The sequence below is a fragment of the Megascapheus bottae genome, chromosome 8 (genome assembly GCF_031878675.1).
Source record: "Megascapheus bottae isolate mThoBot1 chromosome 8, mThoBot2.hap1, whole genome shotgun sequence".
Classification (NCBI taxonomy): Eukaryota; Metazoa; Chordata; class Mammalia; order Rodentia; family Geomyidae; genus Megascapheus; species Megascapheus bottae.
In genome coordinates, this window is record NC_143516.1 from 50,737,696 (window position 1) to 50,765,523 (window position 27,828).

General features: G+C 34.4%; 1 protein-coding gene across 8 annotated transcripts in view; it reads left to right on the forward strand.

Moving 5' to 3' along the window:
* Epha7 (EPH receptor A7) overlaps positions 1–27,828 on the forward strand; it is a 172,154-nt gene that overhangs the window by 129,516 nt on the left and 14,810 nt on the right. For 3 of the 8 annotated variants that reach the window (XM_090338415.1, XM_090338414.1, XM_090338420.1), the window contains exons 6-13: positions 12,142–12,266; positions 14,475–14,658; positions 18,708–18,816; positions 19,636–19,691; positions 23,864–23,989; positions 24,911–25,096; positions 25,694–25,755; positions 27,262–27,471. In XM_090338415.1, the coding sequence (XP_090194541.1) occupies positions 12,142–12,266; positions 14,475–14,658; positions 18,708–18,816; positions 19,636–19,691; positions 23,864–23,989; positions 24,911–25,096; positions 25,694–25,755; positions 27,262–27,471 (1,058 nt within the window). Of the gene's footprint in view, positions 1–12,141; positions 12,267–14,474; positions 14,659–18,707; positions 18,817–19,635; positions 19,692–22,544; positions 23,379–23,863; positions 23,990–24,910; positions 25,097–25,693; positions 25,756–27,261; positions 27,472–27,828 lie in introns of those variants that run through there. The other 5 variants (XM_090338417.1, XM_090338418.1, XM_090338419.1 and 2 more) reach the window with 5 other exon arrangements.

Below are 27,828 nucleotides of genomic sequence, written 5' to 3' on the forward strand. Positions count from 1 at the left end.
AACAACCCTGAGAAATGCTCACTGAGTTAGTGACATGAGGTCTCAGCACAGACACTCACTGGCAGCTGCACTCAGAGAAGTCAGCCTGCTATGTATTTCATTTTGTGTCCTCATTTCCTTCCCTAAAGTAGTAACGAGGCATTACTTTTAACTGTGAGCCCATTTTGTCTGTTTTCAGATCCCCCGATCCTTACCCATCTCCTTCCACCTGAACAATTAGACCCCTCTGAAATATTTTACTTGCAAAGCACTTTGCAGGATGTTTTATGGCATTATAATTTATTAGAGAAAGAGATGAGGAAGGACTGTGATTATCATTAAGGAGGTGGTATGCCTGTATTTTGAAACAATTTATAAATACTTTCTATTTTTTTTAAATCAAGCTTCTGAAATGTATGAATAATGCCACTGACTTATCTATGGAGTTATGTTGATCTAGAAACTTTCTGAAAGTATATCAAAGACACTGATAGTTACTTTAGGGAAAGATGACTGTAACATGGAGTATAGGCAGGAAGGGAGTTTCGGTTTGAACTCTTGTACATTTTAAGAGTTGTAACATGTGTGTGCCTTGTCATTTGTGTAAGAATGACATGAAAAAATGTCTATGCCATTTAACCTCTTTAGCTATGTGCAAGTTCCAACAATTTTCTATTTCTGTTCAGCAGATTCCTAGGGATCTTTCCATCATTATAGCTGCCAAATCTAACATTAATTCCATAGTGCGAACTTGAAGAAGTAGTTTTTCTCCTCTATTTTCAAGAAACACTAGGAGCTAGATCCATTAAAAAATGGATTGGGGGCTGGGAGTTTGGCCTAGTGGTAGAGTGTGTGCCTAGCATACCCCAACACCAGGGTTCAATTCCTGGATACCAAATACGTAGAAAAGCCGGAAGTGATGCCATGGCTCAAGTGGTAGAGCTCTAGCCTTGAGAAAGCCCAAAGACAGTGCTTAGGCCCTGAGTTCAAGCTCTAGGACTGGCAAATAAATAAAAATAAAAATGGATTGGGCCCCAAATCGGCCCCATTCAAGGGATATATTTAACTCATGTAAACTTAAGTGTCCTTACCAATGTAAGTATAAAATGAAATTTATGTTGTAGGATTGTAATTCAAAAAACAATCAATGAGAAAATAAAAATTCCATAGATGAGGATCATATGTATCTTCCTAGATAAGAGCCAGATATGTGATTTGAAAAATAATCATATAGAAGGATGGGTACCTGTAGCTCAAGTCTGTAATCCTAGGTACTCAGGATGCAGATATCTGAGGATCGCAGTTCAACTCCAGCCTGGGCACTAAAGTCTGTGAGACCCATATCTAATTAACCACCAGAAAACTAGAAATTGTGCTGTGGCTCAAGTGGTAGAGCACTAGCTTTCAGTTAAAGAGCTCAGGAACTAGCTAGAGCTAGGCCCAGAGTTCATGTCCCACGACCAACAACAACAACAAAATCATATAAAAGCATCAAAGTCAGGATTATCATCCTATTAGACTTCCAATTATATTGCAGAATCATGCAACAAAACAGCATGATACTGACACAAATACAGAAGAAAAAAAGACCAGTGTAATAAAATAAATGGCCCAGAGATAAATCACACAAATAAAGCCACAGTTCTTTGAGAAAGGAACCAAAAATATATACTGGATTAAACACAGACATTTTTTAACAAGTGGATATTGGGAAATCTGTGCTCAATAACAATATCAAGATCTCTGGCTCTCACATTGTACAAAAATTAACTTCAAATGGGTCAATGATTCCCACTTTAAGAACTGAAACCTTAAGAAAACTATTTTAAAAATAAAGAGAAATTTTGAAAGAAGGAGACATAGGTAATTATTTTCTGAATAAGACTTTTATACTTCAGCAAATAAAAGCAAGAATGGATTAATGGGACCGCACTGAACAACGCACTGAAGGGGAGAAAGTTCAGTTGACAAAGGATTACAGTTCAGAGCTAACAATTAAATGTGAAAAAAACAAATAATTTAATTAATAAAAAGTATTAAGTGGATAGTTCTTGGAGAAACACATGATGACACATTGAACATACTGATCCATAAAGGAAAAATTAATGAAAACTACACTAAAATTTCAGCTCACCTCATTCAGAATGATAAGAAAACGAACAATAGCAAATGCTGGTGAACATGGGGAAAAAGAATTCCCATACACATACATATTGTGAATAAAAACTAGTGCAACCAAGAGAGTAATCAGTAGGAAAGAAATGGCAAAAATAATAATTCCTACTTTAAAAATTACGAAAAGTGATGGAAGAAGTGGATTGGGAGGGATTGGTGAGCATGCTAAAATAGGTGACAATGATCAAAGTCACTTTATTCATAATGCTGTCTTGAATGGCAATTCCTTAATGCAACTACTCATAGATAATAAAAATATTCAAATATACACCTACCTTAAGACCCTGTTTTGCCATACTTAGGCATATATATATACATATATATATATATGCATGGGAAAGTAGCTCAGTATATACAAAGAATACTTTTATATATTTATTGTTCTAGAATCAGTCAAAATGCCCAGGAACCTATGATAAAGTGTGTGTGTGTGTGTGTGTGTGTGTGTGTGTGTGTGTGTGTTTATAACTAATTACTGCTTGTGAAACACACAAAAAGTATTTAATTAGGGATAAGGAGAGAAAAAAATGGGAACATTTCTTAAAGAAGTGAATTTGTTCAAAATTCATTGTGTACATGTATGGAAATATGACAGTGAAATCTCATATTTCTGATGTATGGTAAGGAAAAGTGTACTAAAGTGGCAACATTTATTTTACTAGTATAATGTATTTAAAGTAGTATGTACATACTTTTTATTTTAAATTAATAAAATTAATTTTACTAATTTAGCTCACCTTCCATCACCACCTTCCAATTCCTCTTCTCCGTATCCTTCTTCCTTCAAATACACATATCAAACAGGGTCGGGGGAACACTTGATGAGACTGATTTAGGACAGAAATGCAGAGAAAAGAGAATGATGAAGAAGTATGCGATCAAGAATTGTGTACAAAGGAAGATTTGTTAGGGAAAAAGACCTTCCTGTATAACTAATTGATACGAATGGAATAATAACCAGCAAACAAATAAATAAAATGAAAATGCTGCAAAAGAAATATTTTTCACTATTTAGAAGATAAGGACTACATGGACTCACTCTCAATCTTTTCACTCTCAAACCTTTCAGTGTTATTTTACAACACAGAATGTCTTACTCCTATGAATGTGGCTAGTCATCTAGGCAGCTGTTCTAATTTATTTATTCTCTGCTCAAAATTATAATTATTATGATGATGGTGATGTTTTTATTTTTTTATTATTATGTGGTTGTGCAGAGAAGTTTTGATTCCATGTGTCAGGTTTTGGGTACAGTGCATCTTGATCGCCGCCACCTCTTCCATCATTCTATCCTATAACCCCGTGCCATCCCTACCCTCAAGTTGCATAATTCAATTATCACATAATATATAATGATCAAGTATGACAGCATTTGATCATTCCTCTGCCCTCTATTTGTGTTCCTCTCTCCTTTCCTTTTCTCATGTACATTAATACCCTTCCTCTCTAATGATGCTGTTGTTCTTTATTCTAGAACAATTTATGAGTTTGCATCCCTCCCCTAAGTATATCATTCAGTTTGTGTATACATTATATGTTATCATATATGCTTGTATTTTATATCTAGTTTCAATATGTCAGAAAAACCTGTACACCATTTGTCTTTCTGAGCCTGCCTTACTCACCGAACGGAATTTTTTCAGTCTATCCATTTCCCTGAAAATTACATAATAATCTTAATTCCAATACATGAGTAAAATTTCATTGAATGTATGTACTACATTTCCTCATCCACTCATCTGTTGTAGGATATCTGGGATATTTCCATAATATAGCTTTTCTGAACATGGTGAACATAGAAATGCAAGTGTCTTTACTATATCATGGCTTGTACTATTTACTTGTTTATATTCTTAAATTTTCTATCAAGTTAAAAATGTATATAAAAAAGTTAACCCTTTATCTTTTGACCATTTAATCTGCCTTTTATCAGAGATTAAAATGTTTTCTAATGAATGTTTAGGACCATTGGATAATAGTAGCATTTTCCATAGCTCTTCCTCCTTTGTCACTGAACACACATACACATTTGACTTTGAGATTTTTCTGGGAAGTGCTAACTCTCAGTGAGCACCAATTAATTGGTTACGAGCTGTCTAGTGATAACAGAAAAGGAGACATATTTCAGAAAGACATCTTGTTGGGGGCAGTTTTATAATCATAGACTAAAAGTATTAAATGGTCAAACTGTGGAGCAATGATTTTTTTTCCTTGCTTACATACTTCAGCATTGCAATGAAAACATACTGGCATTGCTGCCTGGATACTGGATAAGATACATCCAGAATGTTCTTGTTTTCACATTTTCTCAGTTCAGTAGCATATTCACTTCTTCACAAAATTTTCATGTCGGTCTTTAGTTCCTATTCAACTTGTCATTTCACATATAGTTCTTTGAATTTATTCTGAAATGCATTGTAATACATGTCTCATTTATTGTGTTCTGTATTTTCCATTTTAAATAAAACATGATTATTGTCACTGATGTTAAACTGGCATTAGTGTAAATAAAATATTTTTGAAGAAAGATCAACTCCACAGAGATTTTTCAAATACTTTTTAAAGAATAAAATTTGATGATGTTTGTTTTAATCGCAAACCATGCTTCTCTGCAGCTAGATTATTTGACAAGCATTTATAAAGTATAGATCATTCATATCTGTGGCACACATAATTGAGTGACTGCACTTGTATACTTACTTTATTTTAAATGTTCAAACTTATTGTTTATACCATATTATTGATATTTTTATCACTTAAAAGTTTTAGTTTCATAGAGTCCTGTGTTTAGATTTTGTACATATTGAATGTAGCCTAGAAATGAAATTGTTATGTTACCTAATACTGTACACTTTGTTTGCTCATATGTATATTTATTTGTCAGGCAGATCATCAGTAAAACTCTTCCAGGAAAGAGCAAGAAAACTAAAAGCTACAATCATAAATTTAATCATTTACTTGCTTTTATTTTCATAGGATTAAAATGAACTCAACACTGATAATGTTTAGCAACCTAAGTGTCCAGTAAAGATTATTCTTATATGAGAGCTTTACTTGATGTTGTTCTAAAGACATCTGCATTTGTTTTCTTTTTTTATTAAAGATTTTTTATTGTGATTAGTAGAAGGGTTACATTATATCCACTAGATAAAAGGTGCATAACTTCATTTTTCTCTCTTTTAAAATAAAAAGTTTGCTTTATTTGCGTACTTGCATGTGTGTGTGTATGTGTGTGTGTTTATGAGTGTGTGTGTGTGTATGTGTGTGTGTGTAATACTGTGAAATAGACAGACTGTCTCATTGCTTGCTAAATAGACACTTCACCATTTGAGCCAGGACTCAATTCTTTTGCATTTATTGTTGCTGTTGTCCCTTTGTTGTTTGTTTGTTTTTTCATACCAAACTCTCACTGTTTCACAATCAAAGCCCTTCTCTCTGTGAAACATTGTTTTGAGTTTTAGTCAAGATCAAAATTATTATCATGGCATTTCTTTTTTTTAATAGAATATATTTTTATTTTTTTAATATTTTTATTGTAATCAATAAAAGGGTTACATGATATTTGCCAGATAGAAGGTGCATTAATTCACATATATTTATACCCTTTCACATGTCTTGGTCCCCATTACACTCCCCCACCCTCCCCATCTTGGTTTCCCCCCTTCCCTATCCGATTTCAAATAACCAAATACAAATATATCCAATATTTCAGATAACAAAGTGAGATACTGTAACAATATGATATAACCAAGGGACAGCAAAAGAGATGAGAGATACATAGTACATTAAGGACAACAATCATTCATTATGTGGCTTTTGTTTCAATATCCTTGAGGTCCTTTCAATTAGCTTCATACTATATGGCCCTATGTATCTAGGTTTTACTCTATTGCAAATCTCTGCTAGTAGAGCCCAAGGTTTCTACTGATTAGGACAAATGAGGGAAACCATTGAGCCTAAGTTTCTTTGAGTCTGGCTTACTTCACTTAATATGATTTTTTCTAAGTCTTTCCATTTCCTAACAGATGGGTCAATGTCATTTTTTTTCTGGCAGCAGCATAGAATTCCATTGTGTACAAATACCACATCTTGTGGATCCACTCATCAACTGAGGGACATCTAGGTTGGTTCCATATCTTTGCTATGGTGAATAATGCTGCAGTGAACATTGTTGTGCTAGTGGATTTAGTATGCCCTAGTTTCTGGATGGCTGGGTAAATGCCAAGTAGTGGAATTGCTGGGTCATAGGGGAGTTCTATGTTTAGCCTTTTGAGGCACTGCCATACTGCTTTCCATAGTGGTTGAATGAGTTTGCACTCCCACCAACAGTGCAGTAGTGATCCCTCCTAGCCACATCCCTTCCAGCATCTGTTATTATTCGTTTTCCTGATCCTGACCATTCTAATTGGAGTGAGGTGGAATCTTAGAGTTGTTTTGATTTGCATTTCTTTTATGACCAGAAATGTTGAGCATTTCTTCATGTGTCTATAGGCCATTTTTGTTTCTTCTTCAGAGAAGACTCTCTTTAAGTCTTTGGCCCATTGTTTAATGGGATGGTTGTTACTTTGGAGATTAGTTTTGGAGTGATTCAATTTTTTGAGCTGTTGATATATTTTAGATATGAGGCCTTTGTCCGCTGTATGGTTGGTGAAGATCTTCTCCCACTCTGTAAGCTTCCTTTTTTTCTTTAATATATGTAAGGTTTCTATAGGAAGTTTTCTTCAAATTATACCAGTTTATAATAGCACCCATTTTTTAATTTAAATTTTATTATAAAGGTGACTTACAGAGCTGTTACAGTTACATAATAAGGGAATGAGTGTATTTCTTTTTGAACAGTGCTGCCCTCTCCCTCATTCACCCCCTCTCCTTCCCCAGGCTTCCTCCCTTCCAAGTTGTCAAATTCATTTCCAACACAATATCTAGTGAGGAGCATTGGTGAATTAGTTTACCTTTTAGCCCACTGTTTCCGTGATTCCCCTTCCCTTCTACAAATCAGATAAACTTGTATAGAAGTAAAGGGGTACAGAAATAAGAAACAATGACAACAGGGAATAAACCCAAGGGACAAAAATAGGAAGTAGGGCAACTGCAAACAGTACAATAAAAAAACTCCTTCTTGTTTCCATTTCTTGGGATTCATTTGGATAAACATCATTTTATATGGTCACATGCACATAGCTATTGAGCCATTGTGAGTCTCTGGTAAAAATCACTGTATGATGCTGAGTCTCATTTAATTTATCATGTCCAAGAGTAACTATTTGTATTTTACTAACTATTAGATTAACTTATAGATTCATAGACATATTCTAGTTATTACAAATGAGGGAAACCATATACACTATGCTCTTTTGGATCTGGCTTACTTTGCTTAATATTTTTTTCAAATCTTTCCATAGCCTTACAAATGTGGCAGTATCATTCTTTCTGATGGAAGCATCAACATACCATACCATTGTGTATCTTTACTGCTTTTTCTTGATCCAGTCATCCACTGAGGAGCATTCTGAGTTGATTCCATATCTTAGCTACGGTAAATAATAAAAGCATACATTTACCGTCTCACAGTTTTGTTGGATCAGAAATCTGGTCGCACACTGAGACCCAAGTTGATCCTCTTTGAACAGGCACACTAGGCTAAATGGATTTGTTGTAGTATTGTTCCTTCCCTCCCTCCTCCTCCCCTCCCTCCTTCCTTTCTTTCTTCCTTCCCTTTTCTTTGGTTTATTTGTCTGCTCATTTATTTTCTCGATGTTCTGAGGAGGATGTCCTTCAGCTCCTCATAAAACTAACATGTGCATGTCCATGCTTGCTAGACAGTGGCAGTATTTGATCCTAAAGCTGCTCCCCCATTTTCTTTTCTAATATTCCCCTACAGTGCCTCCAAGAGTGGACAGATTCACTTTCAGGAAGCAAATCACTTTGATTTCTTTTCTGCTGCACATCTCTGAGCCTCACTAGAGATTGTCTCTGTTTTTAGGAGTTTATGTGGTTAGATCTACTCCAATGGGCAAAATCTAGGCTCATATCTGTGTTTTAGTTCTTTAATTTCAATTCTGAAATTTAAACGCCTTCATTTTGCAGAGATTAAGGGTTGGACTCTTTGGAGTCCCATCCTGCCTCCCATGCTATATTTTTAGTTTTTCCCCACCTCATGCTAGAAAGTTTCCCCATAGGAATAATGAGGTGAAAATGAAGATAGAGCTCATGATTACTATAATTCAAATAAACCCTGTGTAAGCGAATTTTAAGTGGAAATTGGTTAAGAGTACATATTTTATATGAATGCTTTGAAGTTTAAAGTATCTGCAATACACACTGGTTTAAGTGTACGTTTGAACTCTCTTGTTGTTACCAAATATTTCCATTTCAGATTCTTCCCCTAAGATAACCAGCACAGAATTGAGTTTTCTCATTGTCACTACACTTTTACTTCCAGTTTCCTCAATTTTATCAACTTGGTTGCTACGCAACTGAAAATTACTGCTTTTAACTATGAGAAACTCCTCTCAATTTGCTAAGATCATCTTTTTTCACTTGTAGATCCGATTCTGTATGTAATTAATCAAACACAGTACACATCTTGGCTTAATCTGTTTTTCTACTCTGTTTTTTTTTTTTTATATTTCATGTCTCTCTCCAAATATACTGACGAACCTCACTGACAAAATGGTTCCATCTCTTTTTTCCATTGAAATTAAGCAACACATCTGAATATTTTTGGAAACTTAGATAAAAAAATTAAATCTTAAACATTCATGAGGAACCCCAGCAAAAGTATGCTAAGCATGCTAAAAGTATGCTCCTCTATACATAATAATTATGTCCCCACATTTTCCAATTTTTGTTGTTGGTTACCATTTTGTAGCATTTCATCCACTTCCATTGCAAATCTAGATTTTATTTTATTTTATTGCCAGTCCTGTGCCTTGAACTCAGAGCCTAGGTACTGTCCTTGGGCTTTCTCCAGACTAGAGTTCTACCACTTGAGCCACAGCACCATTTCTGGTTTTTTTTTTCCATCTATGTGGTACCGAGGAATCAAATCCTCGGTTTTTGATTAAATAATTTCAGTGATTTTGTTTTTATGAGTAAAAACATGCATATATAAATGCTTGTATATATAAGATAGCAGATAATTGGTTCTTAAGTGTACATATAATTTAGTTATTTATATTTTCATGAATCAACTGCAGGTTATAATTAATTGAATTATTGGGCATAAGAACAAGTAGGTATTTAGAAAAATTGCTATAGTGTATTAATGTAGTATATGGAATATGACATTTTAACATTAGAATTAATTGTGTTTTGTCATTAATTTACCTCAAGGCACATCAGTTTTCTTTTCACATATAATTTTTAACTGTAAATGTGACCTTTATAGCATTTGATGCTTTTAGAGAATTTCTCTTTATAAACTGTGTATTTGGTGAGCTCTATAATATTTCTGCCCATGATATTGAAACTCAGTGGAAAATATAAGCTGTTTTCTTGACCCAAACTCATATATTTGAAGGACATAAAAGAGAGAAAGATTCTTCCTGCCTGTCACACAACTCACTAGTCTCAAGGGCCCGAGGCCTGTACTTCTGTCTCCAACCCTCTAAGTAAATGTGTATCTTGGTACTCTATCAGCAAGGCTTTAAAAATAAAACAGATGAACCACCATCACAACAAAAATCATCAATAGAGCCACAAATATGTCTTTATCTGTGCAGAAGGAGGAAATAGATTTTATCACAGTGCACTGATAATACTATGATATGAATGTCAGTTATGGATTTCAGAGGTATTTTTATTCTCCTTGTTTTCTCCCCACAAATTTTCAAGTTCCATCAATTTTTTTTGGTAAAAGTTCTTTGCTAGGATGAAATATTGGATATCATTTTAGTCTGCAAAAATCAAATCATATTTTATAGTCACATCATGCCTTCGATAAGCAGAAACGAAATGAGGTAGTTTTGTCCTGCTTTTCCACAATCAGTTTGGGAACTCAGGGTCTTCTGCCTTCCTTCCTCATATGCTGGCAACAAAGGAGAGCTCCTAGTTTGCCAAACACTGCACACCATGTCATTTTTTTTGTTGTTGTTGTTCTTAGAAGAGGCCTGAAACTTTACATATAGCACGTCACTCATCCATGTCTTGCTTGACTCCTTATCATGAACCATCAGCCTTGACTGGGCATTTCAGTGCAACAGTTCAGTGTGTAGGAATTCTTTGTCTTTTTAACTAGTGTTGCATTCAAGATTTTGTGAAGTGGATCAGATTACTAGAGATTATCTGTTAAAGAGAACTTCACCTTTGGAGTATATGCTTTGGAAGGCTATGTCCTCATCATGTCTCCCAGATATCTCTTTGTACATCACTGTCTGTATGTGAGGTGGGCCAATCTCGTTCTTGGGAAAGAGACAGATTACTGGCCAGACAAGTCCTTCACTGCCCTGTCTTTAGTTTCAAATGTTCTGTTAGAACAGATTTCTTTTGAGAAATTTCCTTCATTGAAATAGTCCAGAAATGCTTTTAGTGTGTAAACACAGTCTATTAAGTATTTCAGCTACAAACCCTGCAAGGGAAATTTGTGACACTTAACCTGCCTAGTTATTCTTTTATTAGTAATCTGGGGGAAAATGAGAGTCATGAATCTTCCATGTCCTTTCTTCAAAGTTGCCAAGCAAGAAAGAATTGAAAAATGTGTTTTCCAGACATTGATATAAGAAAATGTTAAGGAAGAGAAAGAAGAAAATAAAGCCAAAGGGATAAACATCAGAAGCTTGCTTAAATGGCTCTAGCCCAGTATAATTGCTTTGCTGTCAGCAGGATTATTAACAATTTCGGACATCAGAAAATTAAATTAACAGCCTGAAAATATTTTACAGAATGAGATAGAGCGTGATACATGAAACATAATGACCTGGCTGAAACTCAGCCAAGCCAGCAAGCTACTCACTTCCAGAGAGAGGACAACTACTTAATCATCACAGAGCAAATTAGACAGAGCAAATTAGTTTGCTGAATTCCACAGCCTTAGCTACCAAAAAGAAGATATGCCACTAATTAGAAGGAATGAACTCAAAGCGTATTATTAACTGTGTAGAAAGAACAGGCAAGATTATGGATCTGAATCACTTCTACCAACCTTGAAGCCTAAGTTAGGTGTGTATAAATTACATATATGAAAGCATCTATAATATGGAGGTGCAGATATGTATTCATGCAGATGTTTAAGTTGGAGTGAGTTACACATGTTCTTGTATGCTGACCATTAAGTATGATTTTTCCCCCAAGTGTAGTTGATACTGTTTGACAATACACTGACACAACTATACACATGCAGACGTGCGCAAATTAAGCATAAAAACGTTTCTCCCGTTTTGTTCTCATCGTTTTTATCTTTAAGCAGTTGTTCAAGTTGAGCATAAGTTTATAAGTACAATGAATCTTGATCAATATGACCACTTTCCTCATTATCTCCCATCAGTCCCCATCCCCTCTCCCCTCAGTTTTCCTATTTTCATAAGGAAAGTGTGATACTTTCCACTGAAAATTAAATAACTATTTTATGTGTTTTCTCTTGAATAATATTATGTTATTTTTTCCTTTTGAAGGTATATTGCTGTTGGATATGAAATAAATATTTGGACTTAGTTTATCACTGGAGATTAATCTGAAATCATATTTTCTAGCCTTCATTAGCATTCATTTGCTTAATTGTCATTCTCAGCCCCATCATTTCCATTTCTCACTAACTTGAACAATGCTATCTTCTGCTGTTTGCACTTTAATTTAAATTTCTATTAAAGTTTATGAACAGTAATAAGGTCCTGTTTGAATATTCATTAGTTCCTGAATCGTGAGCTATGAAAAGGTGCTTTCTTTTACCTTAATGAAACTGGCACAGCATGGTACTGATCCGTTGTGACATTTGATTTGAGGCATCCAGTGAATTTCCTCATTGTTTATTGACATGTCTTGTCCAAACAGCTCCCTCGCAAGTGAGCGGCGTGATGAAGGAGAGAGTGCTGCAGAGGAGTGTGGAGCTTTCCTGGCAGGAACCTGAGCATCCCAATGGAGTCATCACCGAATATGAAATCAAGTATTATGAGAAAGTAAGTGCCAGGGCAGCTGAAAGGATCAACAGGGTGCCAAGCATCTCAGGCCACCTTACCATACTGGACACTAACAGGGGTTGATGCCAACTATTTTGAGCCACTTCAAAATATGTCTTTAATTTTAGCCATTAATAACCTCTCTGCGTCTTTGGTTCATTGTAACCATAAGGGTTTTTGTAGGCAAAGTTGTTGTGTTGTACAAGTCAACGTGTTCCATTTATGTGATCTATTCATTCATTTCATTTGGATATCAAAACCAGGGCAGGACTGTTTCAGTAGGGCATAAATAACATGGTACATTTGGAAAAATATTGCCTTTAGTAGATCTGTTGGGGATCTTAAGGATTGATCTAATTTATCAAGCTTCAGTGATACTTGTGATGCCCAGAAATAAGTTCGTATTTTATAAATCAGAATATTTTTAAAACAAGTATACGATTGTCTCAGGCTTCAGAATCAGTATGATCAGTATGATTTTTGTTCCTTTAGATCGTCATGAAATTTATTCTGTAAGTATTATTCTAATCAAGTCTAACTACCTTTGCTCTGTGTGAGACAGTGTGGCAAGAAGCCAAAGGTTTCCATCTAAGCCCCTTCTAATGGCCAAGGTTTAGTAAGTACTGATAATAGCTAATGCATAAAAGTCTCTTTTTCAGTCTCTTGTTTAGAGAAAGGATATAGAGATAGATTAGATAGATAGAATAGATAGATAGATAGATAGATATTCTGTTCATAAATCATTATCCAAAAAGAATCATAAATGTAAAAGTTACAAGAATTGACTTAACTGAGTCAGCTGGTATGCTGTCATGCAAAAAAACAAAACAAAACAAACAAACAAAAAAAAAACAAAACATTGTAACTACTTAAGACTATCAGATAGAGAAAAACTGGGACTGATTGACTTTAGTAATTGAAAAGTATACTATGTTTAAGTCCTAGGCACTTTTCTTTGAAAAGAAAACATTTTAAAATAAGTTTAGATTATCTGTGCTTATTATTTACATTATAAAATCATGTATCTGTGAACCAAGTTGTATTTTTATGCCTAATTTTTATACTAGGAAAACCATGTCTTGGTCCCATCCACTGTGGTTTAAAGAGGCTCATTGGTTATAATGATGCCCTTTTCAATGAACTCTAACAGTTTTAGACCTTTCTGGAAAAAACAAAGGCAATGAACGACATTTAAAAAACACAGAAGGTAGCAAGAATAAAGTTTCTCATAATTCAAATCTGAAATACTTTTTTCACAATTAAAATCTGAAATTCTGCCACTTAAGAGGCTGATCTGAAGATCACAGTTCAAAACTAGCCTTGGCAGGAAAGTTGGTGAGAATTCTTACCTTCATTTAACCACCACAGAAATGGAAATGTGCTCAAGTGTTAGAGCTCCAACATTGAGCAAAAAAATCCTCAGAGACAGTATCCAGGCCTTAATTCAAGCCCCACGTTAGCATACTAAAAAAATGAAAATTAGAAATGAAATACTTTATATGTTTCTGTTGTGAAACAAACATGAAATAATGAAATAATGTTCAGAATATATATTTAAGTAACTATTCAATGATCTGAAGACTTCTATGAAGACATAGACTTTTACAGAAACACAAACATTTTAATACAAAAGGCAGTGGATTATAATGAAAAATTTGTTGCCACTCTTTCCTATCCAAACAGAGCATAAGCTCACAAGATCAAGATTATCTGAATATAGTATATATAGTATTTCCTTTTCAGATTTATAGAAGAAAGGTGGCATTTCTCATTAATATTATCTTAGAAACAGCACAATGTTGTAATATTCCACTAGGTACAATGCCACTTCAATAAAAAAGAAAAGAAAACAGGGTGCTGGGCATTGTAGCTCACACCTGTAATCCTAGCTACTTAGAAGGCTAAGATCTGATAAAGGTTCAAAGCCAGTCTGGGAACAAAAGGACACCACCCAGGCCCAGGGGTAGGGCAGCAGCCTTGAGCTAAAGAGCTCAAGGACAGTGCCCAGGCTGAATTCAAGCCCCATGACCCACAAAGAGAGAGAAAGAAAGAGAGAGAGAGAGAGAGAGAGAGAGAGAGAGAGAGAGAGAGAGAGAGAGAGAGAGAGAGAGAGAGAGAGAGAGAGGAAAAATGAAATGAAATAAATTGTGAACCTCATTATTTAGTTGTAACTTGTAATCAAATATTGCCTGTCAATCTTGTTTCTAGGATCAAAGGGAAAGGACCTACTCTACCTTAAAAACCAAGTCCACATCGGCCTCCATAAATAACCTGAAACCAGGAACAGTGTATGTCTTCCAGATTCGAGCTTTTACTGCTGCTGGTTATGGAAATTACAGTCCCAGACTTGATGTTGCCACGCTAGAGGAAGCTACAGGTAAAATGTTTGAAGGTAATTACCATCTTTGGTTTGGATTATTATTCTTGGTAACAATTACTTTTTGTTTCCTATTTCAGTCTTGACATTTGTGGTGATGATTTGCATCAAGATAAATTCTATAAAAATTATCTTTTTATATAAAAAGGCACTGCATGGGTATCTCAGAAAGATTATTTAGGGTAGCAATTATAAAAATTGTAGTTATTTTTAGCAATGCTAGAACCTTATTTTCTCCATCTCTTTAACAAAAATTGACTACATAAGTTAGTTGGCTAGTTTTGAAAGGTGAAGTTAAAAATTCAGGTAAGATACACTAGATTTATTTGCTGATGCAAATAAATAGATTTAATAAAAATATTCTCACTCTATGTCCATCGAAGGTATTTCTTGCAAACCCTTATACATGATCAGAGTCTATACTGGAGTGGACAATGAGGAGATCCACAGACCTATGTTAGTTTGAGCTACTTGTCTTTTAATGATGTTTTTTTAAAAATTAGAATTCAGAAAGAAGGTCAAATTCACATTTCCTTTATTTGGAGAATTTACAAAATTTTTATGAAGATTTCTCTAAAGTATACTCAAGAGTCAGGTGGCAGTGACTCACTCCTATAATGCTAGCTATTCAGGAGGCTGAAATCTGAGGATCATGGTTCAAAGCCAGCCCTGGCACAAGAGTCTGTGAGACTCTTTTCTCCAATTAACCACCAGAAAATGGAAAATAGTCTTGTGGCTCATGTGGTAGAATACTAGCCTTGAGCTGAAGAGCTCAGGGACAAAAACCAGAGCCAGAGTTCAAGTCCCATGACTGACAAAAAAAGGAAAGAAAAGAAAAAAGTATACTCAAGAATATATTGAAAGCATATATGAAATATAAGGTGATTAGATGAGTATCATCTAACAATACAACTCAAAAATAAAATGCAATCTATATGTCTGAGGTCTCTTTCTTATCCTTATGACATGTAACATAGGAGTGTATAAAATACACAAATTTATCATATGTTACCACTCAGACAAGGTTCCTCTAGGCCTGACTTCCTCATATTCTTGCTATAAAATTATAAATAAAAAGGAATATAAAAATATATGCTTTTCTCATCATACATTTTGAAAGTCTTTAAAACAAGTGAAATCAATGCAATGTTGCACTATTGGCTTCTCTGGACATTAATTAGAGATCAGATTCTTGTGGACTTTCCTCCAGAGATGACTTTTTAAAGCGATCCCCAGATCTTATCCTCCTTAGTAGCTAGGATTACAGACATTAGTCACCAGCACATGGTTTTTGTTAAATTTTTAAACAAACAAGCAATAATATGATGCATAATAAAATTTATTCCAGTCAAAGCTAGAATGCTGTTCCTTGAGTCATGTCTCCTCATTTGGCTTTTTCCCCCTGGTTAATTGGAGATAACAGTGTAGTAGATTTGTCTGTCTGGATTGACTCCAATTCTTTCTTTTTTTCTTGCCAGCCCTGGGGCTTGAACTCAGGGTCTGAGCACTGTCCTTGGGCTTTTTCCTCAAGGCTAGCACTTTGCCACTTGAATCACAGCACTATTTCTGGCTTTTTCTATGCATGTGGTACCAAGGAATCGAACCCAGGTCTTCGTGCATGCTAGGCAAGCACTCTACCACTAGGCCAAGCACCTGGCCCCTGACTCCAGTTCTTGATTCTGAGATCTCAGCTTCTTGAATAGCTAGAAGTATAAACATAAGACACTGGCATCTGGATCATATCTCTCATTAGAATATGAAGTTAGTGAAAGAAGGAACTATGCATGTATATTTTATTTTCTTGCCAATGCTTTTTATAGAGTTTGGTGCTTCAAAGACACCAGTAAATAGTAAATAGATAAATCATATTTATCAGTGTAGAATGGATTGTCATGATGAGTCAAAAATACTTTTGACTTACAAAATTTGTGGGGTTTTCTTGTTTTATATATGTACATTTGCCGCATCAAAAATTACAGCACAAAAATACCACAAAGACCTATCTTGAGCTATCAGTGTGAGATTGTCATGTTACCTAGCTTCTGGAAATCCAAAAGCACATTAAAACAAAGGAGGGTGCAAAAGGAAAGAAACGTCTTCAGCTAGCACAGAAGAAGTATTTTTATATTTCAGGTTCCATGGAAAGTTCTTAAGCATCCTTGGGGATTTGCAAACTACTCTTTGAGAACCATTGATTTAGCACAAGATACTTCTGTGTTAAAAATTAGGTGCACACATAGTTGCAAGACAGTGGGTGTATTCTCAATGAAAATCTCAGTGGGAAAAAGAGAGAGTTTCACAGATTCTGTCTACACAATTAAAAGAGAATTGCCGTTTGCTAGTGGCGTGTGTGTTTGTGTGCATGTTTGTGCACTGATCCTAGGATCAGGCTTGATCCTGGTGGCCTGGGTGCTGTTTCTTAGCTTCTTTGCTTAAAGCTAGCACTCTATGACTTGAGTCAGGGCTTCACTTTCCACATTTTCATTTTGGTGGTTAACTGGAGAAAAGAATCTCACATACTTTCTTTCCCCAACTGGCTTTGAACCAAGATCTAGCACCTCTCCGATTTTTGAAATTTTGAAGTGATTATTTTCTAGACATAGCCTTTACAAAAGGCTTCTGATATTTGTGACTGTTTAAAATATTTACTTTAAGTATCAATTATGAAAATATTGATATTACTATTTATAAATATAGGAGAGCAATCATAAATTCCTATTCACCATTCATCTGGGTTCAGTTTTCTTGGTTGAGTTTCTGTAGTTAAGGGAAAAGCTGAGGCTAAAACAAGCAGAATAGACCCCCGTTGAAGGCAAAAGTTGTACACACTTACATGCATAGTATCTTCCTTATAGTCCATTGGTTTTCTTGTCTGCCTTACAAAAAAAATCAGATTAAAATAACACAAAACAAAGTCCAACCAAATAACCAAATATTTGAAGGCATCTTTTCTTTAATGTATGTCTATTAAGCTATGATTCAACAATTAAAACTTGAAAGTTGTTTACTCCTTTTTCTAACTTTTGTCTAGTTCCCTCAGGGAGTAAGTCAGCAGGTGGTAAAGTAGGTATTACAAGGAAGGTATTATAACACCTCTCTGTTCAGAACCTATCAGACCAGATAATTTCACTGTTGTTCAGCAGTGGAGCTAGTTAATTACCATAAGTATACAGAATCAACAGATAAGATATCAAAAGGAGGCAGGCATGGATAAGATAGAGAAAGTCTAAACAGAAACAAAAGATATACAGTGCACTGTGGGAAGACGTACTTTGAATGCTTATGATTTCCTGCTCTGGAGACCTAATCCCTTGCCAAAAACAAAATGAATGATATTTTCCATCCCACTTTAATTATAGATTATAATTGTTGATTGCTTCTGAAGTAAATACACTGTTGACTTTATATGCTGTAGAATATTTGCAACTGAAATGTGCATTTCATTGCCTTATGAGTCTGGTGAGTTCAAAAAGTCTATACCAGTACTGGAAATATAATACTATTGGGAATATATGACAATAGTGGCTTGACAATATATAAAAAAAAAACCCTAACCAACTTGGAAAAGTGGAAGTGGAAATTGTATATTACTTTGAGGCAATCTGGATTAGAAGTTGTTTTAAAAGATGTGGAAACCTACTTGCTCCCAAAGACATAGTTATAAAGGCAGTATGTGAAAGGGTATCAATGTATGGGAATTAATGCACCATCTATCTGGCAAATATCATGTAACCCTTCTATTAATTACAATAAAAATATATGAAAAAAAATAAAGGTACTACTGGGTTTGCATTAGGAGAACTACTTAGTTTTGTGCATGAAATGTCTATAATTAGATAATCTTATCAACTCTTTCTTTTAGGTACTTGCAGAAAGGTTGCTCTTTTGTAAATATGCTAGGTCCTACCTGGCTTCAAGTAAACATTTTTGTATACTTACATTATCACAATGTAATAAATTCATTTAACATGAGTAGTGAATGAAATAAAATGGACATTTTTGTTTACCCTCTCACATTCTTGCATGATGACAACTGTTTCTGAGGCCCTTTCCTCTGTCTGCAGCCACAGCTGTCTCCAGTGAACAGAATCCTGTTATAATCATTGCTGTGGTGGCTGTAGCAGGGACCATCATCCTTGTCTTCATGGTCTTTGGTTTCATCATTGGAAGAAGGTAGAACACTGGGTTATTCCAATATCTACTAAAAAAATGCTGTTTTTTCAAAATTGTGTCAACCTGTTGTTGAATTAATACATTATTTTGAATAGAAAATACAAATAATATTCTTCAGTATAAAATATTATATGTCAATGTATTTTTTCTTTTTTTTTTTTGTTAATCATGGGGGTTGAACTCTGGTCTATCCCTGAGCTCTTCAGCTCAAGGCTTCCGCCCTACCCCTTGAGCCACCGTGCCACTTGGGTTTTCTGGTGGTTAATTGGCAGTAAGAGTCTCACAGACATTAGTGCCCAGGCTGGCTTTGAACTGCAATCCTCAGATCTCAGCCTCCTGAGTGGTCAGAATTACAAGACCTGAGCCACCGTACGCAGACTAGTTTTCTTTTTCTCAAATCAAAGTACAGAATAAATTGAGTCCCCTGCCTTTAGTTTAAGGGGGTAAATTTAAGTGGATAAATTTTATGGGTTAGATTCAGAGTTACATTATCGTAATGAATATGCAATGAATCTAGCAATAAGTTTCTTTAAGTGTTTTAAGTCTATGAAATCCATGTAACATTGTAGAATTTTTCCCCAGAACAATATATAAGCAAAATTTAAGTTGACAGACTCTCCTATTCCATTGTCATATTCAAAGGCTCTTGCTTTCTGTCAATTATTATGTTATTATTACCACATGAATACATAATTGGGGATAAATAGATATGAATTATTTGTTGTACAGCTTCATTTCAGTTAGCACATTGTTAAAGACCACGATCAATGTTACTGGATGTTCTCCATACATAGTAAATTCATTTCCCCTAATTTCCAGGCACTGTGGCTATAGCAAAGCTGACCAAGAAGGAGATGAAGAACTTTACTTTCATTGTAAGTGTTTGGCTTTTCTTTATTATTATTATTGTATACACCCCATGATTCAGAAATCAGGTTGTTAGTATTGGAAGAAGCAAATTCCAATGCGTGGTGCTTGAAATTATGTAAGAATCTCACAATGTTACTATAAAACACTCAAGAAATTTGAATGAAAATTCACATGATGTGAATTCAAAAGTACTAAATATGCTCAGTAATGTAGTATGTCTACATTAATATCCAGCAGATTTCGCATCACAAGTTTTCCTTTAGCAAACTTTTCCCAAGTGTTTATCACTGTAATTACTATCCACTAAATGTTGCACAGAACCCTTTTCTAGCTAAGGTATGTCCTTTCCAGTTACAAGGTTAGACCCTTTTACCTAACCCAATGAGTGATGCTGCCATGAAAAACCAACTCAAATTGATTATCAATGATGGTTACTAAAGAGATCTAAGTGCTGTGTTAATAATGACAGCCAGGAAACTAAAAGTGAATATTTTATACAGGCAAAGGAACACCTAAGAGTGAACAGATTTCATTCAGTTCTAATTAACACCAAGCCCATTCTTCCCTATTTTTAATATTGAAAATAATAAAACAAGTATTATTTATTGTTTCTTAACAACGTTTTTACTAAATTTTCATTTATGTAAATAAAATTTTTTTAGATAATATAAGCATTTGCCATATATATAATATATGACCAGATTCTTAAGAAGATATTATGATGTACTCATTCAAATGTGACAAATATTCAAACATCATGCAAGAATTTCTAGATACTTTGATTATCGTTATGATTCCTTATAAAAAGCACATTACAATGAAAATATATGAAAAAAGCACACATGAAAATATGTGGTTTAATACCAAATTGTTTCAGGTACAGTGACTCACAGTCATGCCAGTAGTAAACCAACTAAGTCAGGGTAATAGTTGCAGATCAGCCTGCACTGTAGCGAGAAACCTTGTCTGGTGAAAAATAAAAATAATTGTGAATACCTTTGTGATCATTCTTTAATTTTATTAATGTGTTTGCATCTGTTAAAAATAAGTTCTTTGACCATAAATTTTGAAAGAAAATGGAATAGGAAACTGTAATTCTCACCACTAAAAATAAGAGAGTCCCATGAAGTATAAAAGGAATGGTATCATAGAGTGAGGTTTACATTTCAGGGACCTTCACTTTTATGGACTACATTTTCATATTCTGCTAGTTTCCACTGAGTTTTCATATAATCACATATTCCTTTTTTAAGAGAATATCCAAAATTCTATACAACTCAAACCTTATCCTTGACTTGACAGAATCCATCTGATTTTGCTTCCCCCCTTGAGGTTTATTAGATACTTTTCTACTGTGGGAGCTTCCTCTTACTAATTTAGCCCTCATGTTCTTATGAAAATCTTCAGTAATTACAACACCATAACACTTGATAGCTAGAAGATAGTCAGAAAAAGTGACAGCTATATTTTTACTTTCTTCTACCATGAGAGCAGAGAATGTATTTAACACTTCCCCAAATAGGAAGGACAGGGATTTCAATGTGTACATTTTTATGTGTAGTGTCAAAATGTACACTGAAGAGTAACCTAATACTGTAATCTCTGGAAATTCTGATCCTACCCACAGGTGAATAATTTACTGCCATATTTCTTTAATATTACAATAATACATATATCACTTTCCTTTAAATTGCTGGGTATATGAGACTCCCCAACATTCACAACTGTGTTTTAGTTTATTTGCTTTAATTGAAGGTTATTTCAGACATATGTTCTATAGTCTGATAGGTAATTTTGGTCATTCCACTCCACATCTCGTGTACAATTTTCAACAGGTAGAGGTATAACTCCATGGCTCACATGTTGAGATAGACAAGATAAGCTTGTTATGTATCAACAGTTTTCATCTCTTCACTAAAATACATATGGTGGTTTCAAAATATTTACCATTTATGTCATTTGAAATATGAAAATGCTTAAAACCTCACATTCTTAAATTGAGATATGAAACACATCTGAACTATCTAGAATTGTCAACTTTTTTTAAGCTATCTACTTTTCAATGAATAAGGAAAAGAAAAAAAGTTGACTTAACATACTGTGTTCTGGTAACTCTTTCATAATTTTGAAACATGCTCTCTATAAAGATATCCTGTTATTTGATGAAAACCAGGCCCTTATTTTTGTTTTGTAGCTTTATCTAAAATACTTTAAAGTACAGCCCTATGGTCACCAGCTATTTGCAAGCCATGGTCCTTTCATTCCTTTAGTACACAATTTTCCTGGTTGCTAAGACATCAGATTGGATTTTACAGAAAGTTGAAAGCAACCATTTAACTAGCTTTTAAAGTGCTGAATTTAATAGAATGTCCAGTCACTTGTAGCAGGTGCCCTCGAGTCTCCAAGGCCCAAGTGCTCCATTTAAAGACATAAACACAATGGAAGAGTTTAGTGAAGCAATTCCAATTTACATTTCGTTTCCTCCTATCATTTCTTCTAACAATGTCTTGGAATCCAAGCTGGGCAGTATTTCATGTTTTCATGCCAAAAGAGCTCTGGCCTGTCAAAATATTTTATGACAGCTTGAATAAAGAACCATCAGAGACCCGTTTGAGATGCAGAAAGCTACTTCCAATCTAGTTTCCTTATCAAAAACAAACATAAAGAAAAAAAAAGAGAATAACAAGGGAGAAGATGGCTCTTTCTCCAACTGCCTGACAATCTAGGAGGTTAACCTATTGTTTTCTTCCCTTCTCTCTCTTTCTCTTTCCCCCTTTTCCCCTGTACTCCTTCCTCTCTCTTTTCTCATTCTATCCCCTCTCTCTTTTCTTCTTGTGTTGTTTTTTTTCCATGTTCAGCTTTAGTAACAAATGAGCATCTGTCAGTTTTATAAACTGCAACAATAATTGTTTAAGACAATCAATTTTGGATAAACAACTACAGCAGAATAAATCAAGATTTTTAAATTCCATTTTCCTTTATACATTCTGCTTCTTTTGGTTTGTTATATGTTTATTTTTAGAATATTATTTAAAATTTAATGTGACAACATAAGCACAGTTTAGGCTTTGGTGTAATATCTATAGAAATATATTGTTCTCCAAGTAGTAAGATTTAATGAAAAGTTTGTTTGGTGGCTTTGTTAAATAAAACAACAACAATAAAGATTTTTTAAGGATATAGTGTAATTTTCTTCTTTGCATTAATACAACCCAATATATGCCTATCTTACCTTTGTCTAACCAAATGAATAGATTTGAAATACATTATTGTAAGTGAATTTGATATAAAGCTGACTTAGCATTTTCTGTTACCTGCATGCTTCTGGGTGCATTTGAAGATTTTAACATTTAAGATGATTCTCTGTTGTCTGAATTTTGACTACCTTTTGTGAGGCATACTGGCTACCTCTTGATAGCAAGCCAAGGTCTTCCAAAGCCTTATAACTGAGAGTTCACAAAAACCATTCCTGTTTCAAATTGCTGTCATACTCGGTTAAGAGAGCCCAGGAATATTGTAACTTTTCTATCTTTACTCTGCACTTTGTACATTAGGCTTCTATTGCCCTTCGAGGTGAAAATGAATCTATGTCTTTAGAATATTTCGCTCTTGATTTTGTGATAGCAGTCCCACACATCCTGTATGAATTTTATGTACATGTCAACAATGGTTGGTCTTTAAAAATAAATCAAAAGAATAAGTAAGATGTCTAAATGTTTTTAATATTGCTGTCAGTGCAGTAGTCTACCTGTAAATGAAATGTCTTCTTTTCCCAGTGTATTAATTTGATTGATTGACTGACTGATAGATTTACAAATGTGTTTCCAAGCCCATTCCAACCTCAATATGGCTTGAACTCTGCCATGATATCACGGAATTTAATGACAACTCCAGTCTGATAGGCATATCAGAAACTTTGGTGGATGTCTTTTGTTGATTTACTGGAAAAGTAATTCAGTTAGTAACCTATGAGCTGGATCCCATGTTACCTATAGAAGCTTGCAGATAATACCTATACGCCAGCAGACTGCAGCAGTCTGTTGAAACTGCTGAAAATCAGGTGATGGTGGAAGCACGTTCCCTGTTCCAAGGAGCACTCTGCATAATGAAATTCCTGGGCTGACTGCACAATAAGTGCTTTGCTTCATCACAGTCATGCTTTCTTACATCATTACAGTTAAATTTCCAGGCACCAAAACCTACATTGACCCTGAAACCTATGAGGACCCAAATAGAGCTGTCCATCAATTCGCCAAGGAGCTAGATGCCTCCTGTATTAAAATTGAGCGTGTGATCGGTGCAGGTAAGGCTGTGGTCGCGTCCTCATTCAGCTGTTCCCTTTAGCTGAGATCGAAAGTCAGGCATCATAATGACAAGCACCTCAAGTATAGGACTTCTGCATTTCTTTGAATTGTTGGGAGCAATGAGACTGTACTTATCTGTGAAATCTTAAGGGGGAAAAAAGGTAGCATGTGGCACAGAGAACCTGCATATATTTGACTAAAGTTAGAATATACTGACGTAGTTAAGCCACTTCATAATAACTTGTGTCTATTATCCAAGAAATTAGTTAGAATTTTTTTTACAAGTCTGAACTTTCCTGTAACTTGCTAGAATGTGTTCTAACTTACCTGATTTCCTATCTCTTACAGAGATTTAATGTTTTAAGTTTTTTGGTTATAAGTATTGCTCATTTTACTATTGAAATGGATTTAAAATATATATGTATGAATTAATTTAATTACATATTAATTTCATAAAAATATACATTTTTGGATCCGAGTCTCATAAGTCTAGCATATATGATGGATAGAAACTCCAGACAGAAATTTTTAATAAATATTTGTTTCTCAAGCTTTAAAAAAAGTAGCAATGTTTAGAACTTGCTTGCATGCTCTTACGATTAGTGTGAGTTACAGTTGTATTTCAAATGTTGGTTTTTGAAGTGTTCATTACTGCAGTTGAAAGCTATAGACTGTGTAACAGAGAGTGAAAGAAAACGTAAAGTCTATGAATGAGCTCACATGCGTCTTGAATTTTAATTTCATTATGCTATTCTTTTCATAAACTCTTTCACTGCATCTCTGGGAATGCATTCATTTTAACTTAATGAGCATGCTTTATTACTTTAAAAATGCTTTGAAAGAAATTTAATTCAGTTTCTTTGTGAGAGAAAATATTTCATAGATTACAATAACACCTGGCTTTTTTCTGTTTTCTTTAGGAGAATTTGGAGAGGTCTGCAGTGGTCGCTTGAAACTTCCAGGAAAAAGAGATGTGGCAGTGGCCATAAAGACGCTGAAAGTTGGTTACACAGAGAAACAAAGAAGAGATTTTTTATGTGAAGCAAGCATCATGGGACAGTTTGACCACCCCAATGTTGTCCACTTAGAAGGGGTTGTGACAAGAGGTGACATCTTTCATTCATTGAAGGGACTTTGCCAGATGTTAGCATGATTGTTTACGTATTTTATAAAAACCAAGTTATAATCCTTTAGGAAGCAAATGAATATTGCATATTCTAAATGGTTGTTTCTTTCTTGGTATGTTACTAATAAAAATAAGTATTTTATGCTATCTCTTCAGAAACAAAAAACAATCAGGGAAAAATCAGTCCAGTATTAGAGCTGAAGAATAAAATCTAATGGTTGGAACAATGAATATTTTTATTTATCATCAAGAGCCTTAAATGTGACACAGTTTATCCTTTTCATCATATGAAATTCATTGAGTTTTTCTCACAACACAGGGTCAGGAGCACACCTTATCATTGTATGATTTAGTTTGATGAACCATGATTGTGTCTTACAAGGATGTTTCCTGTCTTTTTGACATCTAGCAACATCATTCACAACGTTAAAAATACTTGTATCCTACATACCCAGTCTTTCATAAGAGCAATCTTTGTTTTCCTGGGGATGAGAGAGAGAGAATAACTCTAAACTCTAACTTTTTAGATAACATTCTAACTTTTTAGATAACATTTTTTTCTCCTTTTTAATTTTAGGAAAACCAGTTATGATTGTAATTGAATTTATGGAAAATGGGGCCCTAGATGCATTTCTCAGGGTAAGTACTAAGATTATCCTTCTAATCAAAACATACTATGCATGTAGCATGCATATAATTTTTGAACTTTGTTTTTAATAATATGAGATGATCATCAACTGTAAGAGATCAGAAATTTTTCTTTAAAGATGAGAGTAACAATTAGAATTCTATTCTGACTTAAGCTAGCATATTTTGAACACATAGATATCAAGTAATAGAAAATGGTTTTTGTCAATATCACACTGAAAGTATGGAGAACACCAGAAGCCTAGAATTTTAAATATATGTAATTGAATGGCAACTAAATTAGGTGTGTTTTTTTTGTAAGTGATATATCTTAAATGTGAAAACATGTATACTTTTACTCTCAGAGACTTCAGTTACCAATGTGAATACATAACTGTGTTTCTTTCCAACTAGGAAAGAGAAAGTAACTAAAAATTAAAATGTCAAGCATATTATTTATTTGTTATTATTTTACATGACCTAGAATGACACATTCAGCCCAGATTTCAGAGAAATAATGGGATTTTTAGAGGCTTTCATGGTTGCATGATTTTAATATACATAATAGATTTTTGCGGTATCACCCAGACAGTTCAGCATCTCAAAACCTGTACCTTCTATGCTCTACCACTTGAGCCACAGAACCACTTCCAGCTTTTTTCTATGTATGTGGTACCAAGGAATCAAACCTGGGTTTTTGTGCGTGCTAGGCAAGCACTCTACACTAGGCTAAACTCCCGTCCCCTGTTTTTTGGTTTTTTTGTTTTTTTTGTTTTTTTTTAACCAATATATGAAACTGTGGTTTGTAAATAGTTGAGAGGTTGAAGCAGGAAATTGTGTGTGGGATGCTAACCTAAATGACATGGTGAGACTTTCTCAATAAACCAAACCGACAAAAAAAAAAAAGGAAAAGCTTAGAAATAGGTGACTAGTCGAGTTGCCAACATTCTTTAATCTCATTTGCTAGTACATATGCTTTAGAGAATCATTAAGGCAAGTGGTATCTTACAAGGAGCAAAATAAAGAGAAAAAATATCAGCAACTATTAGTCATTTGCTGCTTATAAATTTTTCCCTATTTTTCAATCAAATAGTTTCTCTCCCCCCTCCCATTGTTTTGTTTGTTTGTTTCATTGCTGGGAGAAAAATAACTTGATATGTGTTTATTTTCATTTTATATATTCTTACATTGTTTATAGAATTTTTGGACCACCAGCAACACTTAGATGTCAGCTTTCATTGAAAATTATAATGTATGTGGGCAAATGTGATCTCAATCTATTATTATTTTTTACTAAAATGAATTAATATAAATGATGAATAGTATATTTTATGGTTATCAATGAAATCAGTCTGTGTTATTTTTCCCCACAAGTCATCTGTATTCTACAGAAAATTAATGAGCATGTGCTCTTATGAAATCCTAAATGACCAGTACACATGAAACAGACATGTTTCATGGTGAGTTTTGTCCCATTTTAGACAGAGTTAACTGGACTTTCATTTTGTCTCCCTGCAGAAACATGATGGGCAGTTTACAGTCATCCAGCTAGTAGGAATGCTGAGAGGAATTGCTGCTGGAATGAGATATTTGGCTGACATGGGATATGTACATAGGGACCTGGCAGCTCGGAATATTCTTGTCAACAGCAATCTTGTTTGTAAAGTGTCTGATTTTGGCCTGTCCCGGGTTATAGAAGATGATCCTGACGCTGTCTATACAACTACTGTAAGAAAAAGTCATCAGATGAGGCTTGTTTGTATGCCTAAACTTAGCCAATCACAGAAAGAGAGCTTATTGGAAACATAAACAGCAGCAAAGAAGCAACAGAACCTCAGGCTTTTTTTCCTGTTAGAAAACTTAATGTTATTATGGCACCTGTCTGTAAACAAAGAATGATGACATTGCTTGCTTTATACTGGCACATCCTTTAAACATGGTACCATTTCATAAAACAGCATCTAGTTACAGGCTGATAATTATAGCAGAAAATATAATCGCCACTTCTAAAGTCTAAAGGAATACTAGCTATACCAAACCATTACTTTTGTGACACTGGAATAAAAAAAAAAAACTATGTGAAAT